We start from the raw sequence: 23,946 nt of genomic DNA on the forward strand, positions 1-23,946 counted from the left end.
CAACCAGAGATCCCCTAGACTTAGTGCCAGATTCAAATTAACTTTGGGACAAGTGAAATCCATTCTAGAGAGATCACTAGATCTTTGTGGGCAGCTTTCGTCAAAGTCAGTGACGGACACTGTTGTTTCATCATTGACCACAAAATCTCGGCCATTATTCTTGATTTAGTAAAGCCTTCTGTTCAGAGAGAAAGCAGTGAAGTAGCAAGGAGAATAAGAATATGGGTATACCCCAAAGAATTACGGAGGGAATGGAAAATTGGAATGTTAAACATGATTTGTATTTGATTCATCTAGATTCTTATTCTTTCTTAATTCTCACGCCTTCTATATACTGAACACAAAAATATATCAGGAGAAATATCCTCTTAAATGAGATGAATCCACTGTCGATAGAATAAACCCATATACCACAATATATATCCTTGCTGCAGTTAGAGCTTGTTTAAGGCTTGAGGCCTGTTTTAAGATAGAAGGGGCTTTCTCAAAATAATTAAAAATAAATCTTTTTAAAAAAAAAGTAGGAAAGGTGTTGAACACAGGCACCACTAGAACAGCAGAAACCTCCAGGAAAGGGGTGTTCAAATATTGAATTACCCTCAAGTAAAAAATGTCCAAACTTATAGATGCTTAAACCGTAGTTACAGCAGCAGAGGTTATTACTTTTATTTCCATTTTTTTCTCTATAACTAGAAAATATGCCATAATTCAATTCATAACTATTCTTCAATTAAACTATTTTGTTTTAGGAAGAGGTCACAACTCACCATAGCTGGATAGAAGAGTATGAAGACTGCAGAACCAAGGAAGGCAGTGGGACCAAGCAATGTAGCGTTATAAATCATTCCCAGAACTGCTACAAGGGGCCCTCCTGCTAACAAACTTCCTACTGCAGCAGCTTCAAACAGTCGCTGTCCATCGCTTGAACAGATGTTGATAAGCTGTGGGCAGGAAGAAAATCGAAAGACTAGAATGGTTCGACAGATAAGACACTTGATTCCTGACATTAACAAAATATATCTTTGCTGTTAATTTTTAAAAAGTTCCATACTCATATAGACATTCAATATCCACCTCACTACTATCTTTGCTCATTTGCCTTTACCCATGTTTTAGAAGAATAAGAGCATTATATCGCAATGAATAATGTGTTATTTTTCTTCCAAATTGTAACTTGTGCAACTTGGTATGTCCTTTAAAGGCCCCAGAGTGCATTTGTTGCATCTTATTCAGGTCAGCACCAGTTCTAGTAGATTATTCAATCAATTCAAGATTATTTTTATATACACTTTTAGCGTAACACATATTTGCCTTTAACATCCAGAGATGCAGCAGTTCCAATATACATTTAAAAATTATATTAATGACTTGCAATTGTGTGCACTTTTTGTCCAGAAGCCTTGGTTTCTACTGTCATGCATTTTGAGCAATTTTTTTTAATGATAATATTCACATCCTAAATAATTATACAGAAATTTTGATTAAGAAAAGCTACAAATGCTGCAGCAACAGAAAGTAAAGTTAATCTGCCTGTCATACTGTAGCTGCAGGCCTGCTTCCACTTGTGCTGCTGTAGTGCATGTCTCCAAGCTCCATGTGCCATTTTCTTTTTTCTGCAATTCTGTACTTACCTTTCCTTGAAATTTTATACATTCCTGGCCAGTTGAAAAATAAATCTTTTCACACTTCAATACTTGGGGAGACTACATCCTGACCGCCAAACCTCAACTATATGCCACTCACTCCCATACTCAGCTTCGGCCTTGCTTTCTTTCATCATTGGCCACATCCCATTTAGCCCCTACACCATAATTCTTAATCACTTTTGAGTCAGAGTTTGCTACCTGAGATTTTTCTGCTCCTGCTCTAACATTCATTCACTCTGACTCCCAAAATTATTGCAGCCCTCAGTCCTTGTGATAATTGGAGATAAGGCTGATTTTGACCTGCAACAACCTAAAATTCAATACTTCAGGTCTGTGTATTAATCTATATGACTCTGGTTCTATCAAACCAACTAACTGTTCTAACAAAATCTGCAGTGTGAACATACCTCACCCAGAGATTTCTCCTTTATGTTCTTAAGTTTCAGAATCTTGTCAAACGCCATGGTAAGGACAGCTCCTCGAAGCCTGGCAGCGGTGCGGTAGTTCAATGCCCAGGTCATTGCCAATGACCAGGAACGGACTACTTCTATCATAAACAATCCAAGACATAACAACAAGCCATACTGCATATTCGGCTCACTCAATGCTGCATAGTCCAGGATACGCTTCACAAGAAAAGCCTGGAAAAGGAAAACGCTGGTATGAATGTGAAAAGTTATTGTAATTGTTTGCAATTTAAAGAAAACTATAACGGATGGAATATATATGTATATTTATATATATAGAATGTTACATTGCTTATTTTACCATGTTCCATTGTGACAATCTATCAGTGTACCTACAGTTGACTGAAGAATGAAGTGGCAGTGTTTGAAAAACACTCCTGAAAGTAAACAGTGGGAGTTTAATCATACTAGAACAGGAGAAAAACAGATGATACATTTACATTAGTATACTTCTTGGTTAATGCGTTACCTTGTTGAAAATACTCACCTCCCATAAAAATATACTGTACCGATGTCAATAGTGTGAATATGCAGACATATAACTTAAAGGAGGAAATGGCAACCACAAGAATGGCAACTTTATCACATCATGAATTCAACTCACATTGAGGGGGACAATTTTATTTGCGTTCCAAAAAATATAACACAACAAACAATTTTAATAAAAGCCCACATGTAAATACAAAAAGACTATGCATAAATTGGATGCATTAGTTACACAGTCAAATTGCTACATTATGGTCATAACAAAATATACATGTTATCTGCATTACTACAGCCAATAGTATTTAAATCTACATAAAATCCCCAGCCGTGGCTGATGTGTAATTATTTTAACAAAGTAAATCGCCAAGTCAACCACCTTTTACAGAAAGGATTTGCAGAATTACTTAACTCATGATCTACATTTACAAAGCAGTGTCTATGTATGTCATTTTTCTTTGGAAGGGAGAAATTAGTAGACTCAGTACAGAGTTCACTACAAGATATAGATTCTAAGAAACAGTTAATCGGAACAGAATTTTCTCAATTGTGCCAAGAATTAGACGGTGGGTGACCCATGATCATTTTAAATGACTAAAACACATTTTTGAAAATGTAATGCCAATTATATGTAAAGATTGCACACCGGACATAAAATGAAATGTAATATTCATTCAAACCCTATATAGTTTTAAATATTCTTCTTATTCCAATTTCTACATCTTGATATGGTTTGACAATCCCTTTTTGTACTACATGCATTCAATGCTTCCATTGCCAGTGAAGTCACCGGGGGTGGGGGGGGCGGGGGGTAGAGAAAGTGTGAATAAAAAGAGGAAGAAAAGGGGGCAAAAACATGGCAGCAGATCAATTATTTCTAAAAAAAAAAACAGTACAGTTTGACAATATTTCAGTTGTGCATTTTGCATTAAAATGTTCTCATTTGGAGTAGTGAAATAAGTCAAAAGGAAAGTAATTTGTTTGAATTTAACCTTTATAATTATTTTTTTTTCTCAGGCATCTTTTCTTTATAATTAATCTGCAAATCCTGGATATTTCAAGGTTTGAGAGAGAAACTGAACTGTACAATGTTCCTTGCTGCTCAAATGTTAGTGATCCCATAATCTTCTGCTATATCAGAGTTTTTGCAAACAAGAACTGAAGGCAGTCACATTTTCATCATGTGCATCATTTACTGAACCAGCAACATGCAAGCTTGAGATTGTAGTTCCCTCTAAACACTGATGCAGTCACTCTAAATTCACCTATGGTTCCATTCATTGGCACGAGGATTTGCCTGACGACTGTACTTTATTACTAATAATAACAATACTAGCATATTGTCTAACAGTCATTATAGTTCCTTTTTTTTTTACCCCAACTCACTTCTATTAACTGGCTATACAATGAGTGCTACCTCAAAAATGTTACAAAAAATTAAAACCTGAAGCCTAGTTCTGGTTTTGACTGGTTCACCCAGTTAACAGTATTTTAGCAGGTAATTTCTATGTCTGGAACAGTAGTGGCTACATCAGTAATTGTCCCTTTTTGCCTACTAATGTCACTCTTGCTAGCATATTTAAATGTAGGCATAGCATGAATGCTACACTGCAGTCCTATACACCACACCCCCCATTAACCTGCTCACTAGGGAAATTACCCCTCTTCATGCAAGAAGAAATGTGCCTTCAGCCCTCATTACTAACTTGCTTCAATGACTCAAATTAATTTGTACATTAATAGTTCATTTTCCTTCAAAATATATTTTTGCATTTACAAATAATACATCAAATTGATATTTATAACCAAAATAGATATTTTAAAATATGAACATTTCATTAACTTAAATAATAATCCATTCCTTTTTCATCAGGCCTGCGACAGAAATTTGAGGTGGTTAAACATTTGTCTGATTTATACAAAGGCTCATTTTAAAAAGCTGCAGTGTACAGAAAGTCAGCAAGTATACACGCACAATTATCCAAACATCAGAATTCTGAGCACTGATTCAGGATAATTTAAAATCAACTTTCTTTGTAAAGATCCAGAAAGGCATGAAAACAGCTCTGGAGAAATCACAGAAATTCTTTTGATGTCCATCAGTTCAAGCATAGTCTCATTAACAAATCAAATATACTAGCTTCATAAACAGTGCCAGTTTGCAAGTTAAATATTAACTGCAGTCCCAGCAATTCTTTCACATTTAATCCCACAAGAGGATCAAGCCCTAGTTAGAAAGTTGCTGTAATGCTGAATCACTCATCTCATTTTCACTCTGTAGCTAATTGGATCATGTTATTCTTTTCAGCGACGATTCACCACATGAAAACAACTGTCCATTTCCTGTATTGCACACCAAGTCAAATTCAAAATGGCTGTTCTTGCCAACTCTCCAGTCTGAAAGTGTAAATTCCGGCTGAATGTACAAAATTAAATTTGTAATAATTTAGATATTACTCCTCAGCAACTGTAAATAACAAATTAGTGAAGACACAGAAAGAACAAATCTCCATATGTGTAGGCAGCCAAACAGTGCTCAGACTGTACAACAAAACTTTGTAGAGGAAGACAATAGCTGCACTTTCTCAGAAGATTCTTCATCTCAAGCCTTAAGTAGAACTAGCTTATCATTCTTGCTTACAGGCACCATACAAGCCTGATCCTAAATTGAGAAATGTGATGCTTGCTATATAAAAAAAAGTGTTAACAATTCAACATTTAAAAAAAGACAAAATACTAATATAAGCATTTGCACGCAGCATGCATTGGATCATTTCCAAATAAAGTTCAGGACAGTCACTATTTTTTCCCCAGGAGGGTTACTCTACCACTTACATTATTCCCCTTAAAAACCGTGACTGACAGAAAGAAGTTTGTAGTTTAGAATTAGACATATTTGTCATGTTTCTCTTCTTCCACAAAGATTTTCTTCCACTGAAGCATTAAAACCTGGAAGGAATTGCTGATACAACATAACTTGGCAAAATTAAAAAAGTTGACTGGGTGACTTTAAATGGCACTCAACACATTTTTTGTAATCACTACCTTACCTTACAGCATGGTGACCATTTCCGTATGACTTCTCATTTCATCCAAAAGCACCTTTAAATGGCAATCCTGTGAATGCTAAGAATAGCTTCTGTTGTGCATTTCACTACAGAGACTCCTGATTTGTAAATAAATTATTATAGGGCATCCTGAGCAGCTGAAAATGCACTGATTTTTTCCAAATCCTCTCCCCTCTTAACCCCTTATGTATGGTCAATAATCCTAAACTGTCCATTGACAAAAATAGTATTAAGATCCAAAGGTATTCCAAAAAGATTGTTTTTAAATAGAATTTCACAATTCTAAGTAACTTCTTCTAACCACTAGGAGGGGACAGACTTGGCAAGAATTATTCAAAAAACACAAGATGATCAACAGGCTTTCCTCCATCTTCCATGAGTTTCCCATCCTACACACGAAACAAAGCAAATACTGATTCACAGGGAAATATTAGTTGCAACAGGAAAAGCCAAACACTAAAACTCAACAAATTACACAAAGTATCAAGTAAGGACCCCGTAGGTTAAAAACTACAAATTTCCAGTCAAGGAAAGAGTACATAAGAACATAAAAAAATAGGAGCAGGAGTACACTATACTGCTCACCATTCAATATGATCATGGCTTATCTTCATCCTCAACTCCACTTTCCAAATCATCTCATTCCCTGCAAGACTAAAAATCTGCCTATCGCAGCCTTGAATATATTCAGTGATGGGGCATCCTCAACCCTCTGGGGTGGAGAATTCCAAAGATCCACAACCCTTTGACTGAACACATTTCTCCTCAACTAGTCAATTTTCGCTGTACCACCTCCTTGGAAAGTATGTCTATCCTTAGATATGGAGACCTAAGCTGTACACAGAACTCCTGGTGTGGTCTCACCAAAGCCCTTAACAATTGCAGCAAGGCTTCCTTATTCTTGTACTCCAATTTTGCAACCAGATTGCTGTATCCAATGGAATAGTCATATGTTTACGGCTTTATAAGAAAAAAAATCTGAATTGCCCAAATGGTCAACTGTGATGGTTCAGAAATTACAGAACTTTTCCCCACAAAGGCAAATTTCTCCAATGCCAGAATAGAAACCAGCCAGAAAAATCAGTTGTGTCCTTTCGAAGGACAAAGGACAAACATTAAAAACTTTTCCCCTGTAACTAATAGATACAAAATTTAAAGGCAAAAAGTGATCTTTGAATCATTACTGAACTTCAGCAAAAACTGGCAATGGTAGCATAGTGTTTATGTAATTGGACATCTGTATTACTTATTGATCCAGGGACACGAGTTCAAAACCATGACAGGTGAGGAATTCAGATTTAAGTAAATAACCAAATTTGGAATTTTAAAATCAATAATGGTGACCATGTAACTACCAGGTTATCGTAAAATCCCATCTGGTTCACTAATTTTTTTTGCGGTGGGGGGGTGGGGGGGAAGAGAGAGAGAGAGAGAAGGAAATCTGCTGTTCTTACATATAAGCCTTACCAGGTTACTCCAGACCCATAGCAATGATTCTTTACTGCCCTCTGAAATGCCCTAGCAAACCACTCAATTGGCAAGAAGGCAGCTCACTATCACCTTCTCAAAAGCAATCAGAATTGGTCAGTGAATGCTGGCTTTGCCAGTGATGTGGACAGTGTGTGAATGAATTTTAAAAAAACGTGGCTCAGCAGATAACTGCATTTCAACCAACAATAAAAAATTAGCTGCAAAAAAAAAAACTCCCTTATTAGCAAGATATTCAAACATTAGCAACAGATTTAATTTTATGTCTATGGATTTATATTCTAAAGCTAACTTCAGCTCCGATTAAGCTCTGGGTCATGGTGCACAGCAATAACTTGCATTTACATAGTGCCATTAATGTAGCAAAACAAGAGTCTTTGAAGCATTTTTTGACAATGATCAACAAAAGGGCAGGTGACCAAAAGCTTGGTCAAAGAGGTGGATTTTACAAAGTATCTTATTCAGCATAGGTTTTGTAGGAGTGTGAGATAAGAAAAAAAGCTCAACAATATCAAAGTCAGCAAAAATGTCTTTCTACTATGAGAATGTATTCCACGTGATAGAGGCTAACAACCAAATAGGCTCCTCTTACTTCTGTCCATATACTACAAAGCTGTGCTCCACCAGAGTTTTAACAAATATTTTCCACAATACTTTCAACAGTTTATATGGACTTGAAGTCTTATATAGCTTAGAATTGTCACAGCTCTGAAAACAGTTTTTTCACATAACTAAACAGATTAAACGAATGCATAAGCAGGATTCATATATCGTTCTTTGCATTGAAAGACATTTAAAAGTGCACCATTTCTCTCCAACAATTGGCTCAATAATCAGCCCTTTCCTGATATTTCAACTCAGCTCGCTTCGTTCAACTCAGCTCGCTTCAACTGATATGTAGTGGATTTTATTGCTTCAGTAAAATGGTCAAAGTCCCATCACTAAATTTCTAATGTTAAATCTAGTTTTGGTAACTCTTTATCTGAAAATAATAGAGTAAAATAAATACAAAGGTGTTAATAGGGCAGTGCTGAATGTCAATAGTTCTGTTCAAAATGTCCCATAATAGTCTTAACAACATAATGAACTCTATAGGGAAATGCACAAAAGCTCTTCTCATATTTCAGAAAGACTTGTATGTTTGTTATTTCAATTTAAAGCATTAGAAAGTTGTGGGAGAGATCATACAGACCACTATAAAATGACACTCAAAACAGCACTGTTTCTCTCTTCCCAATAATTTCAAATCAAATTGACTGTTGAGAGCAGACAGTCTTTCAGAATGTTCAAACTATCCTAACAGAATTCAAAGCAATTGTAAGAATAGTTCAGAACCACCAATTAAATTAGCTTCCTTAAATAAACCTAGATGATATATGCAGAACTCCATGTATTACTACTAAAAAAGTGGCAGCAAATGAAACTTGAAAGTCAGCTGCACCCTTGACTGCAGCTTTTTATAAGCTGTCAACATATACAAGCCAGTTAAGTATTAAAAATGCACCACCATTTCTGGTAAAGCTGTTTCCCTCAGTGCCTACACCAATTCCAAATTGAAAAGGGAAGTGAAGTGCTCTGAGGCATCTCCAAATAGTCATAGATCCATTCAGTTACAAGGAGATGCATAACAGCATGCCACTCACTCCTTTATAGCGTTGTCCTTTACTTCTGGGTTAACACTGAGCTTCCACTCAATATCTCCCCCTGTATGTACTTTACATAGAAGGCAAAGCAAACCTGATACAAAAATAAATGTTGTTCTTTGGTTGTCACTGCAAAAAATATGCTGTAAGCAAAAGTACCAACTAATTTGGTCAACCTGCAATTGACAAGATTCACACCTGTCAATGAATTGCAGCTCTCTGAAACATTATTAGATATTAGAATTCATCAAATTTGCTTGTTACATTGTTGGGCAAAACTCTAGTGACTAAGTACTTCATTTAACATTTACTATTTATCGTCAGAGAAAACTCTTCCCAATCTACAAATGGAGGTTTGCGCAATTCGAGACCATTTTTAATTACCAGAGCCAAAAGAAAGAGACATATTGCTTTAAATAAATTTCTTCTGTACCTGACTTGCAAAAAGGCAAAATCTTTAAATAGATCCAAATGCTAATGACAGAAGGGTATCTCCAGGGCAATTTATAATGGCAGGCTAGCTTCTTCTCTTCTGGTTTCAGTTAATTTTTTGACTGCCTAAATTAAGCTACTGCAAAATATCTAAATAGATTTTTTTTGTAAAAAAGTAGCCTGATTAACAGTGTCATTTCTAAAATAAGCTGCTCTTATTTAAATAGGAAACTAGATTTAGTTTCAAACACCACAATCAACAATATCTTACAATTTCAATTTTAAAAAGTTTGCTCAGTGGACAGAAATCGTGTGAATGAGCTTTTCAAGCTTCCCTCCACGCACCCCACTCCCTTCTCCTTGGGTCTACATTACAGTTACTTATTAGGCTCCTATTTGTTTTCAGTAATAGATTAAACTATATTTCAAATGAGATTCCCAAATCAGAGGGTATAGATTGCACACGGAGCAGATCTTGAAAACAAACAGTTCAGCAGTCTAATAAAGTCCTACCAAGTTTTTAAAAATATGACATTGTTCGCCCCGCAAAAATAATTGCCAGCCCTATAACAGTAACTATACTTTTCACTTATAACCATGTTACATCCCACTGTAATATATCAAACTCAGGCACCACCCTAAAGCTTGCCTTTTATTCAACATCACTGGCACTGCTCCCCTCCTCACCCCCTATAAAAACTACCCTGAAGTCTCTTTTACTTATTGTCCTTTTCCCACTAGTTGCTTAACCAGAAATTCAACCCAGTTCAACTCTCCAAACCCCAAAACTCAGCCAATTACTCCCAATATTGCCAGATCCTCTTATTTTATTTCCCAGCCTCCACCTTCCCCATCCCAGTAAAATTCATACATACTGTACTACATATTTCTGGAGAGAGCAGCTTTCTGCAGGAGGAGATTCCTTTTCCACAGAACTTTAAAGATGTCCTTCCAGAGCAAAAACAACATGGTTAGAAGATTCAGTTCAAATGATGTTACACACACACACATTCCCAAAATTCATACATTCACATAAACTTATTAGCATGTCAGGCAAAATATGCATACTGGATATATACATTTTGCTTTCCCTTAAGTCATGTCCCATTAATTCAAATATACAAAGCTGTTCATTTTCTTTCCTGCAGTATTTACTTGCCTTGCACCAGACAAATTTTCCATATACTGCATTAAAAATGATTACAAATTGAGTCTTAAATGAACCCAAGTTAAAAATCTGATGCACTTTGAGGTTTACTGATGTACCTGACTGACGCTGAAGTAAAAATTTACTCAAATACTCCAAAAGCAAATTTCCTGCCTAAGGAAACAAGACATTTATCAAATTAAACTAGATCAACATCATTCTTACAATTTCCAGTCCAATTCAAATGTTACCTGTCTTTCTCCTTTCACGTGAGGTAAATTCAGTATCTGTATAAAACATCAAATGACTTAGCAGTTCCAGCATTACCTTGTTATTAGCTTTACAATTGACGTGCAAAGATGCACGGCAAATCGTATAGTTGACTTAATAAATATGATTCCAGATAGTAGTAGTTTTACCTTCACGCCTTCTATCCATCTCCAACAACCTCCCTCTTTGAAACTGGTTGATGTACAATTAACAACTTAATATAGTGCAATGGTAATTATTTTGAAGCAAGGTGTGATAAGGAAAAGGAGAGAGCGGCCATAATGAGACCCATACCACCACTAGAAAAAGTGCTCTCCACTCTCTTCCTTACCCAAAAAAATGCACATGTGCAAAGCTAATAAAATTTTAAAAGTGCCAAGGTAACTTACTGGTCCACAGAAGCCAGCCACCATTGTAACCATCAAGCAGATCATAGAGATGACCAGCCGTGTCTGGCAGAATCTCCAAATCACTGTGTTCAGTGAGGCATTGTCCTGGCCACATTCTTTCAATTCTGTTTGCCACAGTCGTTCTAACCTGCAGAAAGGCAATATATGCAGAAGTTGAGTATTTGAGCAAAAAATAAAAAACTGCTTTTCAGTCACTCAGCATTCACTTTTTTTTTTAAGTGGTACAAATGCTTGTCCAGCTAGCGAGAGGAAAATATTTCAGTTACAAAAGAAGTACAAGAAATATGCATGAAGGGTGGTTGCAGCATTTCAGTTTCTGGTAAAATCTAAAAGCTTTAGTGTTAAAATATTCTGATGTTTTTACATAAACCCACCAAAACAGTTTATTCATGTTGAAATGAAAGCTTAACTTTGAGGACTTTTACTCCAAGCTTACATTAGCTTCAGCCTTATTATTTATATGAATCGAAAAGTTGTCTGAGCATATTTTCGCAGTGTACTATTGAACTGAAGTTGTTGCCAACAGCTCACAAATGGAGTCCAATATTCATGATCATTTCTAAAGCTTCACTTTAAGGCTCAGATCTTTTGAAATACAACATATAACCAATCACACGGTTTCTCATTGCACAGAGCTCAGCATATTGTAGAAAAATAACAAACAGCTTGACTGAAAGTGCATCACCTGGGCAACAGTTGAACAATACTTGAAAAGGAATTTCAGGGTAATTTTCATCTCACTGTTTGGTTCATACACCAGCAGGGCAGATCACCCACCCCTGACAAAAGTTACCTGATTTGCATTCCATTGATTTCAGTGGAAATGAAAACCAGGCAGCTTCTAAATGAAGCAAGTGATCCACTCTCGTGAAGTTGAAAATGATCCCCAAAGCACAAAGGGGAGTTCAGCTCAATGTGCAAAATACCAATATAGTACAGATGTTCGTGATTTTGATTTTGATTTCCTTACCATTCAATCCTTTGGAGTCACGAAGAAGTTCTATTTTATGTTCTTGGTTCAATTGTCTGATTGGTCATTCCAAACATCTGTACCTGAGTCATCTTAATCCTCTCCCTTTCATAATTTTCAGTTATCTCACTTCATGCCCTATGATGTAACTTTACTTACCATCTTAGAACTTAAGACCATATATCACAGCAAACTCACTCCATCACTCAACACAAACAAAAGATTTAATGAGCTGTTAATAAAGTCAACACTTCAGTAGTGTTGCCCTACAGAAACTGAATTATATAAATTTTCCTGATTAATCTTGTACTGCATGCGAGAAATAGTATTTACAAAAACAGCATTATAACATGTAGGTTGAAACTGTATGAGCAATTATACAAACAGACTTGGTGAACATTTGAGCAAGGTACACTATAGGAGAAACAGGAACTGGCCAAAACAAAATCTTGAGGATTTTGCAAAATGCCTCATGGGTGGTAAGTAGACAAGAAGGCTCCACAAATAACAAATAAGATGCAACTTAAGGTGGTGATCTGAGTTGATGGATCAATGTTGTTCAGGATCCTGGGTGAACTCCCTGTATTTCTTCAAAAAGAAAAGTTTGATCTTTTATATCCAGCTGAAGCAGAGCTTCACATCTCATCTGAAAAATGGCACCTTTAACAACACAGCAACCTGTCAGCACCACACAAAAGTGTCAGCCTAAATGACAGGTTCAAATCCTGTGTAATGTAAAAGAGCAAATTGTATATATAACACATTTGTAGTGAATAATCTAATATCTCACTGCAAAGTATAACAGCTATCCTATTCAAGTCATTCGTCAACTCGTAATTTGGGAATTATTTGCTTTATTTTGTTCATTGTGTAGTACTAAGAATAAATGCATTTTATTTTAGGATAAAAAAGTTTGCTAAATGAAAGTATTTTGCCACCAGACGTCATACAATCAAGTTTACTGCATAGGTCAACGCTCCTAGTTCACATGCAAGCCTCATTTTTTTCCTATTCAATGAGCCAGGTAATTTCTGCAACCTATGAATTGTCCAATTTTGGGGAGCAGGAAGGGTTAACAAATTTTGTTTGTGATACCGCAATACAAAAAGTGAAAAGAAAGGCAATGCCAAATAACTACCCCAAAGGGATATGTCTTGCGACAGTATTGTTTGAACACATCTAGATTCAAGTAGTGCAATACAAACATGTTCAGAGGTCAGTTCAGTTTTACAAGAATCATAAAAAAAAATCTACTTGTAGATTAAGTTTTCTGCCACATTAAGATTCATATCTACAAAGGACCACACATGAACACATTAAAAAAATGTAGTGCGGTAGGAATTAAAGACTGACGGAATATCAGTGAGCTTTAGGATATCATAACCATACCTTCTACTATTGACTTCAGAAGATTCATATTTCGACAGGGGCCAAACATCTTCTAGAAGGAGCTCCCCTTTTTTATAAGCTGTGAAAGCCAAAGGTGTCAGCCAACTGAAGGTCATGAATGAGAAGAAGCCAGTGTCGTCCACAGGATGCTGCTGTCTATGTATGAAAAATAGGCTGTATCAATAGAAGCTAATACAAGGATGTATCCATCAGACCCTGTTCCCCTTATGCAAACTGTTCCTTCGTGCCCTTCAGATGAGACTGTAATTCAAGACTGCCTGTTCCTATGGTTCAAGGGAATGTTGAGTATTCTGAGGTTCTATCTGAAGCAGAGCAAGGAGTACGATTGGTATTACATGATGTTTACAGTGCAAAAGGAGACCATTCAGCCCATTATGTCTGTGACAGCTTATTGAGAGTAGTCCAAAACTTATCCATGATCTCTCACCAAAGTCAGCTACCTTTCTCTGTGTCCAGTGTAGGTCAACCTGAAAGATGCAACAATTTCTGACTCAACTATTATGTGACAAAGAATTAAATGTATTCACAATTCTCTGCAAAATTAAAATTTCTCCTTGCCTAGCAAAGATTTAAAATTGATTGCCCTTGTCACTGACTTTGCATGAAGGAGGATGCATTTCGCTAGTCATTCTTTCAAGGCCCTTCATAAATTTAAAATAATGTTCTATGAAATGTGTTCTACCTTTTTGGCTCCCATGGAAACTTACAAATGTCCCAAGTTACTTCTCTAAATAGTTTCTGACCCATGAATATGCACTGCATGTTCCCAACAACTTTAATGTACTTCTATAACAAAGCATTCAAAGCTGTACATGTTACTTATTCATTTATTCATAACATGGGATGTGAGCATCACTGGCAAGGCCCGCATTTATTGCTCAGCCCTAACTGCCCTTGGGAAAGCGGTTTTAAGCCACCTTTTTGAACCACAGTTCTTGAGGTGTAGGTATACCCACAGCGCTGTTAAGTTGGGAGTGCCAGCACTTTGATCCAGCAGCAATGGAAAAATGGCAATATACTTCCATGTCAGGGTGTGACTTGGAGGTGAACTTGCAGGTGGTGATGTTCCCATACACCTGCTGCCCTCGACTTTTCAGGCAGTAAATGTTGCAAGTTTGGGGGGGGGGGGGGGCGCTGTAAAAGCAAGCTTGGCAAGATGCTACTGTGCATCTTATAGATGATGCACAATGCAGCCGAGGTTCATGGATGGTGGATGCAATGAATGGTCAAGGTGATAGATGGGTTGCCCAGCCTGCTTTGTCCTGGCTGGTGCTGAGCTTCTTGAGTGGCAAGTAGAATGTTCCATCACACTCCTGACTTGTGATTTGTAGATGTTGGAAAGACTTTGAGAAATCAGGTGAATCACTTGCCACAGAATACCCAGCCTCTGGCCTGCTCTTTTAGTCTGTGTGTTTATATGGCTGGCACAGTTAGGTTTCTAGTCAATGGCGATGGTGGAGATTTGGCAATGGTAAAGCTGTTGAATGTCAAGGGGAGATATTTAGACACACTTCCTGTTGGAAATGATCATTCCCTGGCACTTGTGTGGTGAGAATATTATTTGTCACTTATCAGCCCAAGCTTGAATACTGTCCAGCTCTTAATGCATGCAGGCATGATGGCTTTTTCATCTGAGGAGTTGAGAGTGGTGCTGAACACTGTGCATCATCAGTGACCATCCCCACTTCTGACCATATGATGGAGGGAAGGTCATTGCCGAAACAGCTGAAGTTAGTTGGGCCTAGGACGCTCTCCTGAGGAACTCCTGTCGTGATGTGCAGGACCCGAAATGATTGTCCTCCAATAACCACAACTATTCTCCTGTGTGCTAGGTATGACTCCAACAAATGGCAAATTTTCCCAATGATTTCCATTTTACCAGAGCTCCTTGATGCTATATTTAGTCAAATGCTGCCCTCATGTTAAGGGCAGTAACTCTCACCTCACTTCTGGCATTCACTGCCCATGTTTAGGCCAAAGCTGCAATGAGGTCTGGAACAGAGCATTCTTGACAGAACTCAAGCTGAGCATCGGTGAGCAGGTTATTAAATGCTGTTAGGTAACACCATTAACGACATTTTCCATCAATTTGCTGATGACTGACAGCAAACTAATGTGGCACTAATTGACCTGATTGAATCTGTCCTGCTTTTTAGGGACAGGACATAACTAGGCACTTTTCCACTTTATCAGTTAGGTGCCAGCAATTTATCTGTATGCCAACAGCTTGACAAGAGGCACAAGTCTTCAGCACTGCAGCCAGAATGTTGTTGGGGTTATGGCCTTTGTTGTATCCAATGCGCTCAGTTGTTTCTTGATATCACATTGACGGAATCAAATTGACTGAAGACTGGCATCTATGATTGCAGGCACCTCAAGAGGAAGCACAGGTGGATCATCCACTCAGTACTTCTGGCTGAAGATGGTTGCAAACACTTATGTCTTGTTCTTTGCACTCACGTGCGAGGCACTGCAATCATTGAGATTGGGGATGTTCATGGAGATTCCTCCTCCAGTTAGTTGTTTAATTGTTGGCCACCATTCAGGACTGGTTGGGGTCAGATCGCATAGCTTTGATCTGATCTGTTGGCTGTGGAATTGCTTAGCTTTGTTGACAGCATGCCACTTCTGCTGTTTAGCATGCATTCTGTTGTAATTTCACCAGGTTGGCACTTTTTTTTAGGAAAACTTTGTATGCTCTTCTACATTGACCCCGAGCTCAACGGTAACGGTAAGAGGTATGACAGGCCATGAAGTTAGGTTACAGATTGTGGTGCAATACAATACTGTTGCTACTGATGGCACATAGTACCTCATGGATACCCGTTTTGAGCTGCTAGATCTGTCCTGAATCTGGTCCATTTAGCACAGTGGTAGCAACACAACATGATGGAGGGTGTCCTCACTGTGAGGGCTTTACGGAGATCACTCCTGCTAATATTGTCACTGACAAATACATCTGCAACAATCAGGTTGGTGAGAATGAAATCAAATGGTTTTGCCCTCGCATCAGTTCGCTCAGTACCTGCCACAGGCCCAGTCTGGCAACTATGGCCTACAGGACTATGCAAGTTTGGTCAGTAGTGGTGCAACCAAGCCATTCTTAGTGATGGATATTGAAGTCCCCCACCCTGAATACGTCCCATGTCCTTGCTTCTTCCAAGTGATGTTCAACATGGAGAACTGATTCATCAGATGAGGTGGTAATCAGCAAGAGGTTTCCTTGTCCCCATCTGGCCGAACGCTATGAGGCTTCATGAGGTCCAGAATCAATGTCGAGAGCTCCCAGGACCACCTCCTCCTGACTCTATAACACTATCACATCCTCTGGTGGGTCTGTCCTACTGGTGGGACAAGACATATCCTGGGGTGGTGATGGGTTGGCTGAAATGTATGATTCTTTGGAGTTTGACTACATTAGGCTGTTGCTTGGCTGGCCTGTAGGACAGCTCTCTCAATTTTGACACAAGTCCCCAAATGGTAGAGAGGAGGACTTTTCAGGGTCAATAGGGCTGGGTTTGCCTTTGATATATCTAGCGTCTCGGTTGCTATCAGGTAGCCCATCTGTTTTTATTATTATAGTTTTGTATGTCAATTTTGATAGAACTGAGTAACTTGCTAGCCCATTTCAGAGGATAATTAAGTGCAGAATTTTCCCTGCCCGCTGATGGCAGGCGTGAGTGGACAATATGGCACCATCAGTTTCATGACAACAGGAAGGCAGGTCCTGATTGTCCGCTCAGACTGCAGATGGTGGGCCACATTTCCCATCATGGGTTTCTGGTAAACTTATTGCAATACGTCAGTATACCATTATTAGGCCACCCTGCCAGGTTCTTGCACTCCTGCTGGATCGTCCATCCATGTCGGCGGGAAAGCATGCCGATGTGTTTCACAACAGCACAGAGGCGGCGTGCACTTGGCAGCCTTCACTTAGGGTGAACTGGAGATGAGTGCACAGCAATGTTGTGCAGAGCTCGCCAGGGTCACCTGTTGCTTTGCAGGCTTCAGGAGCACCGGGGTTAAGTGCTGCCCTGCCTTGGAGACCACTTCTGAGGGTGAAGGGGAGTGGGGAGGCAAGCGTAGCCTGGCCATTGACACGACTGGTTGCTGGGGAACGGGAGGTGCTGGTGGTGGTGGTGAAGGGCAGACCTGCTGTTGAATATAGCGCACAAGCATTTGGGGTGGGGGGGGCTGTAAGGATAGACAAGGGGAGTGGCCCACGCAGTCAGGAAAACTGTAGAAAGTGACCATTCCTCTACAACAGAGGCACTTCTGGCGCAGCCACATTGAGAAGATTGGGGTCAGGCTCCTAGTTATCTGCCCACTCAACGCAGAGGCAACAAAGTGCCACCAAGTTCTGCAGAGCTCTCCACCCCCAGCCAGCCACCCACCTCCCCCACCCCACAGCACAGGCTGAAAATTCCTGAGCACTTTAGTGGACTGCAGAGCAGTGGGACGGCACACATTTTACAATCTCCTTGCTAAAGCTGGCCATGTAGCAGTCACTGCTGGAGGCACTCACAATCCCTTGCAATGTCAGCATCCTGGTTTGGACCAGTCTGTCCCATGGTTCAAGCTAACAGGGCATGCAGAGCACTAATCTCTGGCCATCCAGGTGGTGGCCAGCACACTCCAGGAGGCGTTAAGGGGCTGTCACACTTAACCAGGACAGGTTCTTAGTACACTCATGCTAATCACGTGTCTCGCTCTTTCATCCTGCAGGAGTACAACATCAGGATTATGGAGTCTGGTGAACTAGCTGTATGTCTGATGACCTACAGAGCACAAAGAAAACGGATGAGAGAGCAACTGAGGCACCTGGCTGCACAGAGGCAGGAGCAGCAACCTTGGAGAAGGGGCAGCTGGGGCTCCTGCACAAGCCGTCCAAGAGCCACAGATTTTGACCCAGCTGCAGCGAAGGCGATAAATTCCAAGTTAGGATGGTGAGCAGCTTGGAGGGGAACTTCCAGGTGGTGGTGTTCCCATGCGTCTGCTGCTCTTGTCCTTCTAGATGGTAGTGGTTGTGGGATTGGAAGGTGCTGTCTAAGTAAGCTTGGTGAATTCCTGCAGTGCATCTTGTAGATGGTACACGCTGCTGCTACTACTGTGTGTCAGTGGTGGAGGGAGTGAATGTTTGTGGATGTGGTGCCAATCAAGTGGACTGCTTTACCCTGGACAGCGTCCAGCTTCTTCAGTGTTGTAGGAGCTGCACTCATCCACGCAAGTGGGGAGTATTCCATCACATTCCTGACTTGTGCCTTGTAGATGGTGGACAGGCTTTGAGGAGTCAGGAGGTGAGTTACTTGTCTGACCTGCTCTTGTAGCCACAGTATTTATATGGCTAGTCCAGTTCAGTTTCTAGTCAATGGTAACCCCAGGGTGTTGCTGGTGGGGGATTCAGTGATGGTAATGCCATTGAACATCAAGGGGCAATGGTTGGATTCTCTTTTGGAGATGGGCATTGCCTGACACTTGTGGCGTGAATGTTACTTGCCACTTGTCAGCCCAAGCCTGGATATTGTCCAGGTCTTGCTGCATTTGGACATGGATTGCTTCAGTATCTGAGGAGCCATGGATGGTGCTGAACATTGTGCAGTCATCAGCGAACATCTCCAATCGTGACCTTGGTACAGAAGGGCGACCTCACCATCAGCACAGGACTGGTTCAGGTCCTCGTTGGCCAATTAGATGGCTCTGTTTTCAAAGTCTGTGAAGGCTTTGATTTCAGGCATTCCGCCACCAGTCTGCGACCTCTCTCTCATGTGTCAGCTTGTCCTGCATGGAAAGAGATTTAGAGAGTGTAAGCAGGACACCTCCGAGCCAGATGATAAATGTACTTGGCCTGTGTGGGTGCTGAGCAGTCACATGGATGGGATGAGGACAATGATGGTGATAGAGTGTCACTGGTGATGTCCTTTGAACTGGCACTGAGTGAGGGCTCTGTGATGGGTTTGAGAGTGCGTGCTTTGAAAGTGATGAGAAGAGTGACTTACCCTGGCAGAACGGAGATCATCATTCATCCTCTTGCAGCATCGGTGGCTGTCCGCTTCTGAAGGACATTGGCGCTGACCACTGCTGCCACCAGCTCCCAAGCCGGATTGGTCAGGTTGCTGCCCACCCTACGGCCAGAGTGGGGGCACAGGACATCCCGGTGGACCTCCATGGCACTCAGCAGTCGCTCACGGGGCCCATCATTAAAACGGGCTGCAGTCTTCTTGCCTTTGGGGGCATTTGGCAGCAGTGGTGAGCTGGAAGCAATGAGTGCTGTGCTTGCAGCTGGCCTTTAAACATGGCGTCCGGCGTGATGCAAGGGTTGGGGTATGGCGGGCGGGCAAATGAGGAGCCCGCCCACCATGGAAACGGTGTGTTTCCTGGGAGTGCATAAATAATGAAGTGGGCTCAGGATGATACGGCCTGAAAACTCGCCATCGCCAGGCAGCACGCAGTTTCACCCATGGGATAATTCCGCCCTAAGAATCAACCATATTGTTGCTATTCACATACAGGCAAGATCAAGTTAAAGGTGGCAAATCTCCTTCCCTGAGGGGTATTAATGAGCTAGATGGGTTTTTACAATAACCTGGTAACTAAAACTAGCTTTTCATTTCAGATTTATTTGACTAACTGAATTTAAGTTCATCAGGTGCAATGGCAGGATGTGAACTGTCTCTGGGTCCTTTGCCAGGGCCTCTGGCTTATAAGTCAAATAACATAACCATGATACTACCATATCTTTAATTGTGGTCTAACTATTGCACTGCATAACCTTAACATTCCACTCTCCTGTTGCAATCCAATTCATTAAAAGCTAAAATTTTATGTGTCTTCTTACTGGTTTTATCTACCTATACATGCAATTTCCATAAATTACACAATCGCAGTTCTAGATCTCGATAACTCCACAGCCTTTTAAATAATTTTGCTGCTCGTTCTTCAGTTCCTCATTTTTCCTCCCAAAATGCATTACCTTAACACTTATGTACATTATAACACATTTGCTTTCAGTCTATGCCCTCCTGAAATCCTTTAAGGTCCTCATGTATTTGCCAAACCCTCTAATGTCTCTGTCACCTTAAGGTTGTGACTAATTATGACAAACACTGTATCAGGGAGTTGGGGGGTGGGGAGAAGGAGAGAGGGGAAGGAGAGAAGGAAGGAGGTCACGTAGTAGAATTAATATACCTTGCTGAATGATATTACACAGCAGAGAAATTTTTGAAAAAAGAATTTAATTAAAATAAAAACCTTTATACTATTGCAAATTTCTCTCCAATTCCATTTTATATTAAATTTCATTATAAAATCTCTTAGTTTTAGGATTTAAAACCCATATGCTGTTAAGTTACATGGGAAAATACGTGGAAGAATGTTAAACTATAAACATATTCAGCACATATTTCAGAAAAATTGGATATACAATGATGCCAAGTTCGCATTACTAAGAGGCACTCACTTAGAGGTGTTGCGAAAGGGCTTCAACAGGTGTAGGCTATGGTGATATTTTCCCTTCTGGTTTTTCTCATCCTGAATTTGCATACAGGAATGCATTGAGACATCCAGTGACAGCCCTTCCACCCGGCCTGCTGTCTCCAAAGCATCTTCACACAACTCTCTCTTTCATTCAAAAAGATGGAAGGAACAAGAGAAAATAAATTAATAGCACATATATTGTGAAACCTGAAGCCATTGTCTTTGGTCTCAGTCACAAACTCTGTTCCTTAGACACAGTCCAAGGCTGAAATCAGACTGATCGCAACCTTGCCGTCCTATTTAACCCAGAACTGAGCCTCCGATCCTAAAACATTTCCATCACAAAATCTACCCACTTCCACCTCCGTAATAATGCCCATTTCCGTCCCTAACTAAGGCCTCTGCTGCTGAAACCTTCATGCATATAGTTGCCTCAAGGCTCTTGGGCTGCTTCCCATCATACACATTCTGTAAACTTCAGCTCTTCCAAACTTCTGCTGCCCATGACCTGATTCACATCCTCCCATTCATCCAATACTTCTATCCTCACTGATCTACAGTGGTTCCCAGGCCAACATCGCCTTGATTTTAAGATTCTCAATCTTGTGCTCAGACTCATCAATGTCTCACCCTTCCTAATCTCTTCACCCTCCTCCAACAATACAACTTGAAGATCTTTGTGCTCCTCCAATTCTGGCTTCTTGTGCATTCCCAATTTCTACCTTCCCTCCACTGTTGATTATTCCTTTACCTGTTAAGACCCCAAGGTCTGGAATTCCATCCCTAAACTCTTCAAATGTACCTCCCTCTTCCTTTCTGTTGCTCCTTAAAACCTACCTCTTCAACCATCTTTTTACCTCCTGTCCAAATAGCTCCTTATATGGCTCCATATCAAACTTTATCTGATAATGCTCCTTTGAAGCACCTTGGCATGTTGTACAACAATAAAGTCACTATCTAAATACAATTTGTTTTTGTTGACATTGAACAGCATACACTATCCTCCACTACCGGAGAGGAGGTGACTCTTAACATTTTAATCCAATCCCTTTGTTTTAGTGCAAATCTGAAAGGCAAAGGAATCAGGTTATTTGGAGACACCAAGATTCAGACAGTGATAAAAACATAAAACTGCGGGTGCTGGAAATCCAAAACAAAAACAGACCTGGAAAAATCAGCAGCATCAGCGGAGAAGAAAAGAGTTGACGTTTCGAGTCCTCATGACCCTTCAACAGAACTGAGTAATATTAGGAAAGGGGTGAAATATAAGCTGGTTTAAGGTGGGGGTGGGGGGTTGTAGGGACAAGCAAGCAGTGATAGGAACAGATAATCAAAAGATGCCACAGACAAAAGAACAAAGAGGTATTAAAGGTGGTGATATTATCTAAACGAATGTGCTAATTAAGAACGGATGGCAGGACACCCAAGGTACAGCTCTAGTGGGGGTGGGGTGGAAAGACTAACAGGGCATAAAAGGTATAGATTTAAAAATAATGGAAATAGGTGGGAGCTCAAGATCTAAAGTTGTTGAATTCATTATTCAGTCCAGAAGGCTGTAAAGTGCCTAGTCGGAAGATGTGATGCTGTTCCTCCAGTTTGTATTGGGCTTCACTGGAACAATGCAGCAAGCCAAGGACAGACATGTGGGCGAGAGAGCAGGGTGGAGTGTTAAAATGGCAAGCAACAGGGAGGTTTGGGTCTTTCTTGCGGACAGACCGAAGGTGTTCTGCAAAGCGGTCACCCAGTTTATGTATGGTCTCTCCAATGTAGAGGAGACCGCATTGGGAGCAACGAATACAGTAGACTAAGTTGGGGGAAATGCAAGTGAAATGCTGCTTCACTTGAAAGGAGTGTTTGGGCCCTTGGATGGTGAGGAGAGAGGAAGTGAAGGGGCAGGTGTTACATCTTTTGCGTGGGCATGGGGTGGTGCCATAGGCGGGGGTTGAGGAGTAGGGGGTGCTTGCTGCTTACAATAGATCGAAATGTTCTGGCTTAATAACAAAACGCTGAAACTTGCTCAAGTTCGAGTTAATTGATTACTTTTGTGGGGATTTGCAGGGGTGCAGGGAAAGAACTGAAACTTGCTGTAGAATTAGTAATAAAATATCAGGGCCAAAACTGTTTTCCTCCTGCATCAAAATGATCTAGAAGTGTTTTCTGTTTGGAACAGAGTTACGTAAAGATAACAAATAGAGTGCAGTCCTGGTACTCAGGCCGACATCTCAGAGTGTTTTAACAATATTGATGGTGAGTTGTTGTAAATTCAGTAACCCTGACTTTAACCTAACCCACCTGGAAGTGGGGTGGTTTCAAATTGGATGCCTGTTTTACTCCTGCGCACTCACCTCAGTGGATTTTAATCTTTACTGAAGTAAAAATCAGGCGGGATGTAATACGGGTGCACGACTTAAACCCTCCCCATTCACGCTTGGCAGGTTAGATGTTAAAAAAATTGGGGTAATTGTTTGAGTTGTTCAACTCAAGTCAGCTGTAGGTTTACCTGAAAGCTCAAAATTAAAGGGAAGAAACTGGTACTTTGTACTTTTAAGTATATTTCTGTTTTCAATATAGACACAAACCATAAACAGTTCCTCGGTGCTAGATAATCTGAAATTTTAAAAATTCATTTATGGGATGTGGGCATTGCTGGCTAATCCAGCATTTATTGCCCATTCCCAATTGCACTTGCTGTGGTGGTGGCGAGCTGCCTTCTTGAACTGCCGCCTTCTATGACAAGTCCATGGGGTGTAGGTACACTCAGTGCTGTCAGGGAGGGAGTTCCAGGATTTTGTGAAGGAACAGCGATATACTTCCAAGTCAGGATGATTAGTGGCGTGGTGGGGAACTTCCAGGAGGTGCTGTTCCCATGTGTCCTTCTAGATGGTAGTGGTCGTGGGTTTGAAAGGTGCTGTCTAAGAATTCTTGGCGAGTTCCTGCAGCGCATCTTGTGTATGGTACACACTGCTGCTACTGTGCGACAGTGATGGAGGGAGTGAAAGTTTGTGGATGAGGTGCCAATCAAGCCAGCTGCTTTGCCTT

At 40.3% G+C, this 23,946-nt stretch overlaps 1 protein-coding gene across 2 annotated transcripts in view; it reads right to left on the reverse strand.

Moving 5' to 3' along the window:
• The window catches only part of abcc5 (ATP-binding cassette, sub-family C (CFTR/MRP), member 5), a 131,920-nt gene that overhangs the window by 97,780 nt on the left and 10,194 nt on the right, over nucleotides 1-23,946 (reverse strand). For both annotated transcript variants that reach the window (XM_041182667.1, XM_041182666.1), the window contains exons 3-7: nucleotides 20,891-21,051; nucleotides 13,414-13,569; nucleotides 11,034-11,181; nucleotides 2,054-2,287; nucleotides 768-941 (exon numbers count right to left, since the gene is read on the reverse strand). In XM_041182667.1, coding sequence (XP_041038601.1) covers nucleotides 768-941; nucleotides 2,054-2,287; nucleotides 11,034-11,181; nucleotides 13,414-13,569; nucleotides 20,891-21,051 — 873 coding nt within the window. The remainder of the gene's footprint in view (nucleotides 1-767; nucleotides 942-2,053; nucleotides 2,288-11,033; nucleotides 11,182-13,413; nucleotides 13,570-20,890; nucleotides 21,052-23,946) is intronic.

Source organism: Carcharodon carcharias, chromosome 2 (genome assembly GCF_017639515.1).
Source record: "Carcharodon carcharias isolate sCarCar2 chromosome 2, sCarCar2.pri, whole genome shotgun sequence".
Taxonomy (NCBI): Eukaryota; Metazoa; Chordata; class Chondrichthyes; order Lamniformes; family Lamnidae; genus Carcharodon; species Carcharodon carcharias.